The sequence below is a fragment of the Lagenorhynchus albirostris genome, chromosome 5, assembly GCF_949774975.1.
Source record: "Lagenorhynchus albirostris chromosome 5, mLagAlb1.1, whole genome shotgun sequence".
NCBI lineage: Eukaryota > Metazoa > Chordata > Mammalia > Artiodactyla > Delphinidae > Lagenorhynchus > Lagenorhynchus albirostris.
In genome coordinates this window covers 93,365,830-93,377,780 of record NC_083099.1, presented here as the reverse complement: position 1 = coordinate 93,377,780, position 11,951 = coordinate 93,365,830, and the positions used below count along the sequence as shown (strand labels likewise).

Below are 11,951 nucleotides of genomic sequence, written 5' to 3'. Positions count from 1 at the left end.
TTCAAAAACTAGGAAGGCACACAAAACACTATGATAAATGTGGTAAAGAACAAATGTCACCAGCCTCCAAAGCTATCTTTTGGAAATTTCATCTCCAGTGGGAAATTGTTTACGTTGATCAGAAGAAAAAAATCACCTCAACTCTTCAGATGCTCACATGCCCCACCTAGCTATGTTGTCACATACTGATGAAGTAGTACAGATGGGGCAAAGGTTCCTGGCCTGAGCCTCTGGAATCCTGAGATCTGACCTCAACAGATTCTAAGCAGGAAAGCTGCCTACTGTGCTGTCACTGCTTTGAGTATACTGTCCTGACTGATGATGAATTCTTTTATACTGGAGATGCAAAATGCTTCTCATGTTTCAGGTAACAAGAAGTACGTTTTCCTCTGGCTGAACATTATTCATTTTATTCCTTGCAATAAGCAGTCCCCATTATGATGCTCTGAGGCATGATTAAACTGGTAAATATCATTGGAATACTATGTTTTCTTGGTTGTAACAAAAGCACTTGTGGTCCAGATGCAGCTGGAAAAGCTCTTCCTGTTAAGAACTAGGTCAGGTGGATCCAACCCCCCATTCCCCAAATCTTGACAGACAAATACTCTCTCTACTACATTATTTTGTGGAGCTTACATCTCAAGTTTATTTCCAATTCTGAGCTCTTACTTATGCTAAATTACTAGAAATGGTCTTGTCATCTCATGTGCACTGTATCTGTCTCATGCAGATAGGGTGCACTGCCTTATTAATTTCCTCAAGGACAATGTATTTGAGAGTAGGAGGCTTTATTAATGTTTTAGGAATTTATGTTTCAATCAAGCCCCCCTCAACCAAAAAGAACGTCATAAATTTATTTTTGCACATATCTGATAAGTGAAGTGGATAGTGATGAGTAAGTAGATAGAAATGAAGCTCTAATATCAAAGTGCCTTTGGTAGAATGGTGGCATTACTATTACTATGAATCATGAATCACTGTGTGAACTTGGAAAAGTTACTTCATATCTCTGGGTTTCAGTTTCTTCATGAGTAAAATGAAGATAACATTAACATCTCCCTCGCAGGATTTTTTTGGAGGGGGAATTATTCCACTAGTTCATATAAATTGCTTAGAATAACCTAACATATAGTAAGTGTTCAATAGCTGCCATTAACTAATTATTTATAATATATTTAAAGGTCTTCCACCATTTCAATTTATAATTGTATGGCTTAGTCTTTGTGCCTTCTTTTCTCAGCATCCCTGTCTTCACTCCCCTGCCAAATTCTTATTTTTATTATTTTGTAATTCCTCATTTTATTTTCATTATGTTAGTTAATATAGAGTAGTTTCACCATCACTTTGTGGCCTTAGCTATATAAGACTAATAGCTTTTGAAGTTACTGCTCCAAGCGGCTTGTTAAGGCATTTTCCTACACTAGGACAAATTCCTCTCTAAAAGGAATTCTGGACCAACTGACTGTACTACATACAATCATACTTGTCATAAATGTGGGTAAGTATAATATACTTAATTTATAGAATGTATTTTGATCCTACTTAGCTGCTCACCTTTGAAGTTGGTACTCTGATGTGTCATCATACTTATCATACTTTGATTATAAGAGACTGACTTTTGCTCAAGGTCACTCGCTTGTGCAGAACAGGGGCTTTACCTAGGCTCTGATTGCTCCCCAAAGCCCACACTCCTTCTACTGTATCTAGCCAGTTATTTGTGTGATCTCATTTAATCATCACAAAAATCTCAAAAGGCTAGCACTATTGTTATCACTTTTTACAAGTAAGGAGACTGAGGCTTAGAGGGTTTGAGTTCACCAAGATCATGCCCCTGGGAATGTCAAAGCCCAAATCAGACAGTCTGCCTTTGCAGATCAACTTTTTAACAATTAAGCTGTATTAACTCCCACCCCAAAATAAAGGGGGTCAGATAGACAGAGGGTGGGTTGGGAGGGATCCAGGTTAAATATATAGTTAGGATGATTTTTTCGAGTAAGAGCTACTTAGAGCTGCTGTTAAAGGGGAAACAATTCCCTAAAGGAATTCTACAGGATCCCATGGGAATGCTAGCAATTCAGCCATACTTAGCTCATGGAATACTGAATTAAAAGGCATCTGCCTCATACCATTAGCCTTCTTGTAGGTTCATAAGATGCAAATGAAATGCTAATGTTAAAACCAAAAGGGAGAAACTACTTATTCTGAGAGGAAAAATATAAGAGCTCTACTCTAGAATACTGCGAATGTAATGTAAGGAGAACCGAGAGGACAAGACTGGCAGGCTTTCGATAAAAATCACAGCGGAAGATGGAGCTTAATAGTTTGGAGCAGGAAAAGAGAAAGAATTCAAAGGCGTGTGTGGGCGCGCGCGCGCACTCCCGCTTGTTTTATTATTTCTCCTGCCACCAACTTCCCTCATCCCCATCTAGCTGGTGACTCAAGTCTTCTGATGAAAGCGCAGTATGTGACGATTACTAGTTGGCATTCTCTGCTGGAGACTAGTCTCACACAGGGGTGTCCCTGTGATGCACGGAAGGCTATTTAATGCCCCGGCGAAGTGGTTCTGGGACCAAGATTTTATTATGCTTCGTGGATGAGACTTGTGATCCCACATCCCTGATTTAGAGCCACTTAGGGCTCCGACAGCTCCACCCCGGTGTTCTAGAGGGAAAAATTCCTTCATGCTCTCTGCCTGATCTGAAAGCGACACAGCTTCCTGACGTTCCGCCTGGGAGGTGGTTCAATCTTTAGAAATTGCCAGAGAAGCCTGTCCATCTGCTGGGATGCCTGGCTTTCTGGAACGGACAAGGAGAAGCTTGGCTTTTAATCTGAGTAATTTGAGGATTTCTGTTTGCAACTTAAAATCGCCGCTTCATTCAAAATAAAAGAGACACTCGCTCTGGCTTTTGTAGACATTGGGAAAATCCGTGTAACGAACTATGATCTAGAAATTCCTGATTTAATTTCCCCCGGGAAAGAGTGAATATTTTCTATTTGCTAGTGGGCAGTCGACTCAAGTAATCTGCCTGCAAAACAAGATGCGTGCGAGAAGGGCACGTGGCGAGAGTAGGGCGGGGGAATCAGCCTAGTGAGTTACCCCCCCCCCACCGCCAACCAGTAGCCGTTCCTGTTAACTCCCAGGAGGCAAGTTCCCCGATCTGCCACCTCCTCCAGCCCCTTCCTCCCTCCTTCGCTCTCACCCTTGGACCCGAAGTGCGAGTCCCCGGGGAGGTCCCGACCGCCACCTCCCTGCCCCACTACTCTCCTTATAGGAGAAGGAGGCTGAGATATCACGGCCGAAAAGTCCCTGAGGAGTGAGCCAGTGGATAGGCGCCTGGGGGCAAGAAAAGGGCAATTTGAACCGTGGCGAAGCTGCGTGGGCAGCGTGAAGTGAGAATCCCTAGGACGATGGCAAAGATAACGCCACAGGGAAGTGACAGTACTGGGGGCCCACCCAGGAGCGCGCAGCTCTTGGGCGGGCTCCCTATTGGCGGGCGCGCCCCCGGGGCGGAGCCACTAGAAAGCCCCGCCCACTTGGTCTCCAGGACTCGGTGAGCATGACAGCCCAGTGGAGTTCCTGAGGCGGACTTCGTCTCGGACTCGGTCCTGCAGCGCCTCTAGGCTGCAGATCCAGCTCCTACCACCTGCGCTTGGCTCCACGTCCCGCGAAGCTGGGTGGAGAGAGGAGAGAGGGAGGAGGCGAAGGGAGGAGGCAAGCGGCAGCTTACACACGCCTTCCAGTCCCTCCACTCAGAGCAGCCCAGAGACCGCTGCTGGCGCCGCTGCTATCGCTGCCACCGCCGCTACCACCTGAGGAGACCGCCTGGACCTGTCGCCCCACTGTTGCCCCTCCCGGCAATTCTTTCCTAGCACCAGGCTTTTTATGCGCACTGCCACTACCATTATTATTATTATTCCAAGAGAAGGAAAATAACAGACCAGCTAAAAAGAACCACGTATACCTTTCCGAATTACTCAAGTGTCTCCCGGGAAGAGAGGGTCGCCGGTCCCGGGAGGAGCAGCCGAAGGGGCCAAGGGCGGGTGTTGACGGGGAGACAGGAGGAGTTGGGGCACTGCGTGGTGGAAAGTTGCGAGCAGCGGACACCCGAAGGTGCAGCGCCACAGCCCAGGGGGCGGTGTGTCTGGGACAAGCCGCTGCCCGCTGCGTCCGGACCCGCGAGCGCGCGGGCAGCGCGGAGCCGGGGAGGACGCCCCCTCCTGCGGCGCGGACTCTGTCGGTGGTCCCCGAGGAGGAGGAGGAATATGGCATCGAAGGCGGCCTCCTCCTGCCGTCTGGTCTTCTGCCTCTTGATCTCCGCTGCTGTCCTTCGGCCAGGTAAGAGCAGGGGCCTCAGAGCAGCCCCAGGCCAACCTGGGCCGGGGGGGGCTGTTTTCTAGGTGCCCGGCCCGGGCCTCGCACCCCCGGGGAGGCGCGCCGGGGCGCATGGGGGAGGTAAGGGGACGGCGGTGCGGGCACAGAGCTGGCCCTGGGTACCCTCACCTGTGCCGCATATTTGGGCTCGACTGGTCGGCTGAAGTTGGGGCAGCGACTGGGGGGACTTGATAAATCTCCAGGAAGTTTGGGTGCGGCCGGGGCCGGGGCTCCGCGGGGCCCACGGTCAAGATTCATCTGGCTCTCTCCCCTTCCCCCCTGCGGCTCCAGCCTGGGCGGCGAGCTCTCGCCCTCTGACCACCCCTCCAGTCTCTGGATATCAAAGTCCACGTCACTGCGCTCTGGGCAGTTTTCCTTTCGCTTAGCTCTTGGAGGCAATAGCTCGCACTTTTTCGTGATAAATCCCCTGGTAACTTCCCGTGGTGAGAGGCGAAGGGAGGGGGAGGGGTAGAGGAGGAAGGGAGGACTTTCAATCACTCCCTTTTAAAACCTCCTAAAGCTCCGACCGTGGTTTGGACGTCGTCTCCCCCATTGTCTGGGTGGGTGGTGAGAGTAGGGGTGATGGCGGGCAAAGAACGCAGCCTGGACTGGAATTCGCAGCCAGGTTTGTGAGCCCTTAGTGAGGGGGTTGTGGATTGTTCAGGATCTGTGACCTAACCTCAGTTCTCAGTTCTGTATTGAGCCTCATAAGAAAAAAAAAAAAAAGAAAAAGAAAAAGCCCCAACTACGAATATATCTCGCCTGGAAATCTCTTTCCTTGCCCTTAGGGACGTCCCCTGGCACTGTCATCCTGAGACCCGCCGGGTGGCTGAAGTGAGTTGACCCTAACAGGAAATTCTGTGTGCTCGCCGTCGCTTGACAGAGCAGCAGGTTAATTTTTCGCTAGAAATGAAGATTTGGGGGGAATTTTTTTTCTCCCTTTGAAGTTTTGATCTCTAGCCCCTCGTAGACATTGCAAAAAAACCTCCTACTTCTTATTATTTCGGCTTCTGTTTGTACTCTTGCCCCTTTCTTTAGTTTTTATCAAAGAAAAACTCACTTCCTCTTCGCGTCTTTAATTTCTGCACATCCCTTCAGTTGTTGGCATGCTGAGGTCAAAGAAGGGGTTTGAAAGCCTCTGGAGCTCTCCCAGAAAAGAGAGGAGAGTGGGGCTCGGGGTTAGAGTCTGCAGATCCCTAGTGTTTGTGAACTGCCGCCGCGGTGTGTGTTAGTGGTGGTGTACGCGCGAGGTGCGTGCCCCCTCCCGTTCTGCTCTCATTTTTAAAGTTCCATTTCGAGTCGAGGTAATGAGCTCACCTGCTGTTTTGAGGCTAGAGCAAGAGGCGTCTGTGACAGATCGCCGGCTCTGGGGCTGGGACTGTGAATCGAGAGTCGAACAGGATTTAAAAGCAGGTGGAGGGGGGTGAGAACCCCCCGGGAGGTGGGAAGGAGAGACCCCCTTGGCTTTGGTACTGTACGGATTTCACTTTTTCCTGATCCCAGTGGCTGGTGTGGGAAGTAGGGGCACTCACTCTGGAGCCGAGGGGAGAGAGGAGGGAGGATGAGGGTTCTGTAGTTTGTTCAGTGCGAAGATCCACACGCCCACAGTCCCACAGCTGGTTTTCGGTTTAACCCCCTCGCCGCTTGGAGAGCGTAGTCTCACCTACACCACTACGCTCGGACCACAGGCACACGCCCAGTTTCCTTTTCCGTGCCGGAATTTATTTTCAGTTGGGCCACCTCAGAGGACAGGTTTTCCGCACATGTAACTGCTAAAAAGGGAGAGGTTCCTCTTTCTGATCTTCGCGGGGATTCTTTTGACGCAGCAAGCTCGCGCGTTTCTCGCCGGCACCCAGCTGCGCGCTTTCAGCTAGCGGGGCGGGCTCTCTCTCACCGCCGCCTACCCTCTGCTGATCTGCAGGTCAGGAGACTGAGACCCTCAGATCAGCGCTTTCCATGAAATTACCCGACTGGCAAATGCGCCAGATTTTCGGTGCGGCGTCAGTGTGTTTTAAAAGAAAGAATTATGGCACTAAAAGCGCCACGTCCAGATTCAGGGTGCAAGTCCTGGACGGCAAGTGCCCCTCCTCCAGAGCCTTCTGCACCGCTGAGCCCGGGGGTGATGCAGCACCAATAGCTGGCTTAGGCAAAGGGACTGAATGAAGGGACTGGCCCGCCTGCAGCCCTTCATTTCCGGAGCGGTTTTGATAGTGTGTCCAGACCTAGAGAACAAAAACTAGAGTTTGTGAAACTGCCTCTGCAGGTCTGTCGGTCTGTAGTCGCTACGTAGCCATGGATATATTTTAGGCATGGCATGTTACTTGTTTTGAAGGCAGGAGGATAATTATCTATGAACCACGGAAACTGAATTCGGAGATGAAGGCAATGAAGTATGAGCTCAGCATTCGAGGGAGCAAGAATTTTATTATTCTCGTAGAAAGAGCGTCAGCCTGTGGTAACATTTTGTATTGCTTTAAAAAAAAGAAAAAAAAAGGCTTTCCTTGATTATTTACAACAAGGAGATGGGCCCTGAACTGTTTCTTCTCTTGGGTCATCTGTGTGCACCCCCTCTGGAATGTTTCTTAATTGCTCACTGATAAAAAGTTCATTCCAAGACGTAAGCACACTTAAAGCTTTTTTTTTCAGTGGGTTATCATGTTTGGAATGTATCCGTTTATCTCAGTAGGCCTTGGGAAGAGCATCAATTCAAATAATGTCCTTTCAGACTAACTGATGTGGGACTATTAAAATTTATAATTTCAAAACTGCAAACTGCTTAGTAGGCAGTAATACTGCTTTTTCTTTGATGATTTATTTAATCCAATAGCAATTTATGATTTAATGGGGCACTATTTTCAGTAGACTGCTTTCCTAGGTTTGTTTTGGGACCACTTACCTTCAGGCACTTGAGCAAGTCATTTCACCATTTTGGGTTTCAGTATTCTCATGTGTAAGGAAAAGGGTGGACTAAGGCTCTGCTCTCTGAGAGCTCTGCCAGCTCAACCGTGTGTTTCTAATGACCTAGGGTAAAAAGCCCATTTAGGCAAGGCAGAGTCATTTTCCAACTGTATTTTTCTAATGCTTTCAAACAGCCTGGACAGACACGATTCATATAAGTTGTATTACTAGAAAAATGTCAGTGGCTCCCAATTGCTAGCTTTCTGTCTTTTTTCCTACTTTTATAAACTCGTATCTTGTGATTACTCCTCCAAGCCTGAATAAGGCTATTAAAAAAATTTATACTGGAGAGAATTAGTCTCCCATTCTCCTGGGAAAAGAGACCCCAACAGTCAGAAAGGGCTTTAGGTCATAAAAAGAAATATATATATGCAACCCATCCCTTCTGGAAGACTGGCTCTATTTAAACTTTATATATAGTTCCTAGAATAAAATGTTATATGATGGTTGATGCTAATATGTTTATGTGACAAAGCCTTATATGTACACCCTAAAAAGGCTCCTAAACAAGGAAGTTGATTTGCTCCATGGTTGTAAGTACAATATAGAAGGAAATAGAAAATAATAATGCTTTCCCATTGTTTTCAAATCTATAGAAATCTAAAATATTTTCATGACTAGATTCCAAACTTTTTCTGACTTTTTAGAAAATTCAAACTAGCATATCTTTTAAAATAGAAATTTAGAAGAAAATGCTTGTCTACTGTGGACTTATTAAAAAGAAGAAAATCAATAAAAACCTACTTTAAGACTCCTAAGTGTCAACAAAAAATTCTTTATAATGGAGTCAGTACTCATGTGTTCAGTTTTTAGCTGTGCTGCTTAAGAATGTTGTAAACTTGGGGGAAGTTATTTTTATACTCCTTTTTATTTCCCATCTGTAAAATTATCTCCCTATGTAGTACATTGTTCTGATTTTGGTGAGATTACTAACTCCCTTGCTCAGCATTTTGAATTTTTCAAGTAAAACATGCTATATTAAGACTTTTTATTATATTCTTAATAGAATAACACTCTTTAATTTATTCCACTTAATTATCACTTTGACCATTTTATTAAAAGCAGGCAAAAATGTTTCTTTTCTTTTTTTTCTCCCTCAAGTTTTCATGACACTAAATATAGGCCTTTGTAAAACTGAGCACTAAGTTGTCAGCATTACTTAGTGTAAGATGGCAGCTTTTTGTCATATAGTATTTTAAATGCTTTATAATCACCTTGTTTTATATTCCCAAACACACCTCTTTTTGTTCTGGCCATCTATTTCACATAAAACATCATCAAAGAGTTCTAGCTCTCTGACACATGCAACATGTTATCCCAAATACGCAGGAGAGCAGCATAGGTACAGATACGATAAAAGAGTATCTCTGTACCTGTGTGTATACATGGAAACTTAAATTTAGTTCTTCTCAAAGTGTTAATTTTATTCTTCACTGTTAGGTTTTCAAAAGGCCCATTTTATTTCTCACACATGAGTGTATGTGGCATATTAAGATGAGCTAACTCACTGGAATATTAAAGAAAAATTTCTTGGGAGTGCTGCGTGATGAATTAATATTTATTTGGTTATTACTTTTGGATATCAGCTCCTTTTTATTTTCAATAAAGTGTCCAGAAAAATGTCCATTTATATTTCTCATTGCTTTTTTTTATTAGGGCAGAAGTTTCCTTTCCCTGTGGAGAACAAAGCCAAGACTAAAATATATCTTCTATGTTTAAGAAGAGGATATTATAGGCTCTTTGATAAGGTTAAATCCTACAATTATTACAAGTATCCCTGTAGTGTACAAAATGTTATCGTATATTTGGAGTTACTGATATTTTCATCCAGCTAATTTCTCTGTTTAAATAATAAAATTTATGTTCTTTCTCCCCAACCTTATTAGACAGAATAACATATATATTTCAGCTAGGACTAGTTCCAATTGTGCTATGATATTCAGTAATTGTTTTGTGGTAACCTATTATCATAGCCCATTATTGTAGTATATGTTCCAAGAATGAAATTAGCTTTGACTGCTTCCTCTCTTATTTATCCAGTCAGTTTTCAATTATCCATTCCATTCAAGGGGCAGTCAGAATTGTGCAAAATCCAAAATAGTTTCTAATCAAAGGATTACATAATTCAACTTTGAGTTGAGGTACTTCAATGAACATGACTGTGTCTGATCTTCTAGCATTGCAATAAAATGAAACAAAATTGTGGGAGAATAGACTAATCAGAAATTAGACAGCTGTCCAGTTTCCCTGGCTTGCTTCCTTGCCTTTTTTCCCCTAAAGTTCTGTTCTCTATCACTCCATGATCCATACATCCTGGTATATCCAAGACACTCCTGGTTTATGCCTGGTTTATTCGATTATTAATGGTACCCTTTTTACTCTCAAAAGTGCAGTTTGGATGGCAAATTAGATGATCACAATAATTGTTAATGACTTGACTATGTGTCTGTCATAGAATACTTAACTATAAGACATTCCTCAACCTGACAAACTGAATATTTCTAAACTTTTTTATTTAAGTATCAGCAATAGTGAAGTATCAATAAGGGGTTATATGCCTCTTTAATGTCAAGTATAAGAGAGAGATAAGGTTATGGCTGGAACCCCAGAATATTGTAGTACGTGTGGAACATTAAGGATTCCGTGGATTGGAGTGGAAACCGAATCGACCTGAGATGCCAAGAGAATAATGATGTTTGAAATTCACCTGGGAGCTATACTTAGCCATGCAGTTATCTAGGGAAGGCCTGTTTCAATTTGATACTGAAATCCTTTCTTAGCCAACTGCACAATTCCCATTCTGTTCTTCTGTGAGGTTTCTCAGTAGCTCCACTATCAATTTAGATCTAAGAATAAATTACCAAAGATGTCTATAAAATTGAAGGAGCGTCTCAAGTCTTTTTGTACATGTGAACTACAGTTGTATCAGTTAGGTATGGTGACCTGACTTGGGACAGCCAACTATATAGCCAGAACAGTTGGTGCCAAGACTGACTATTCCTAATTGATCACCCACATGTTATTTGGTTCAAATATCTCTGAGTGTCCCAGATATTTAGAAAACTCCAAAAGCAAATGGAGGTAGGAATGGTGAGAGGGTATTTTCTAAGCACACGGGTAAAGGATGCCATAGATTTGTCCTTAATAAGACGGATTGAAGGGAGCGGGCATTGGACACTGTGGCTAAAACTCTTGTCAGCATATTCCCAAGTACTTTCCCTAATAGTAGGGAGGTTTCTGGCTATAAAATTTGCCTAGCTCCAAATCAAGCAAAAAACAGAAAAATAAGTCTTGCTACTCTTATTAAAATTTTGAACCACAGTGTATCAGTTAACTATGCCACATAATAAAGTACTCCAAAATAAAGTGGTTTAAAACAGCAACCATTTTATGTAGTTCATTATTTTGTAGTTTGGCAATTTAAGCTGGACAGTTGGGTGCTTTTCTGATTTTAGCTCCATGCCATTCTACTGTAGGCTGCTGTGTGAGTCAACCTATGAAGCGTTGCTTCTGGGATTTGGCTGGTTGTTGTTCAGGAAAAATTAATTCTTCTCCATGGTCTTTCATTTTCTAATAGGCTTCCCTAGGCTAGTTCTCTTGATGGAAGTCTACCTCTCAGGATAGTGTGAGGGGTGTGGCAACAGCAGGGATCCTTACTGCAGATCCTCAGCCCCATATTCACAGTCTACACCCTCTTCTTTCAGATTATTGGGCAAGAAATATTATAGAGGCTCATATATTATAGATCAGTGTCCAGTAAGAGTACTGTTTCCTACTGCTCAAACTTTATCTTCCCCAGGAATAAAATTATGGAAAGTGTATGTGTGTGTGTGTGTGTGTGTGTGTGTGTGTTGTGTGTGTGTGTGTGTGTGTGTGTGGAGGGAGAGAGAGAGAGAGAAATTGAAGGGTTAAAGGCATGCAATTCATGATCAGAAGCTAAAATGTGGTAGAAGAGGGGTTATTGGAAAAATGAGAAGGTGCCTTAGATGTCTATCTTGTTCAGTTCTCTTATTTGACAGCTGAGCTAGATGAAGATACAGGTAAAGAGATTACCTAAAATTCAGTAGAAGATTAACCACCATTTTTAGAGACAACAATGTTCTTAGTTTGATGTATGTTTAGACCCATAGGTTCAAGGTTTTGGAGCTATGAAGAGCCTTAAAATTACTTAGCTACTTCCCTAAGGTCATATTGTTAACCAATCCAAAATTAAAACTCTTGTCAATTAACCATTCAATGTTTAATAATAGCATTCAATAAATATTTATTGTGCTCAATATGTGCAAAGCATTGGGCTTGGTGCTGGGGATACTGCCATGAACTAGTTACTAAATAGCCAAGGTCCACTGTCTCTCCAAGAAATTATGTCCTCTCTGGGAAACAGACATCAGTCAACTAATTATATAATTATTTGCTAGAACTTTTGCTAAGTACGGCAAGGGCACATAAAGAGCATTTTACATCAGTGTGGCCAAATTTGGTCTGGAGTTTAGGAAAAACTCAGAAAAGTTCTTTCAGGAAGTGATATCTGAAGTACGAGATGAGAAATAATCAAACAAAAGATATGGGCTGAGAGAATGGAATGAGTGAAGACACTAAGGAGGAACATGGCTCTAACTCC

The 11,951-nt window shown here is 43.7% G+C and overlaps 1 protein-coding gene across 1 annotated transcript in view; it reads left to right on the top strand.

Moving 5' to 3' along the window:
* Positions 1-3,843: 3,843 nt before the first annotated feature.
* Positions 3,844-11,951, top strand: part of ALCAM (activated leukocyte cell adhesion molecule) — a 201,360-nt gene continuing 193,252 nt past the window's right edge. Inside the window, exon 1 of the mRNA XM_060150652.1 lies at positions 3,844-4,336. Coding sequence (XP_060006635.1) covers positions 4,264-4,336 — 73 coding nt within the window. The 5' untranslated portion in view covers positions 3,844-4,263. The remainder of the gene's footprint in view (positions 4,337-11,951) is intronic.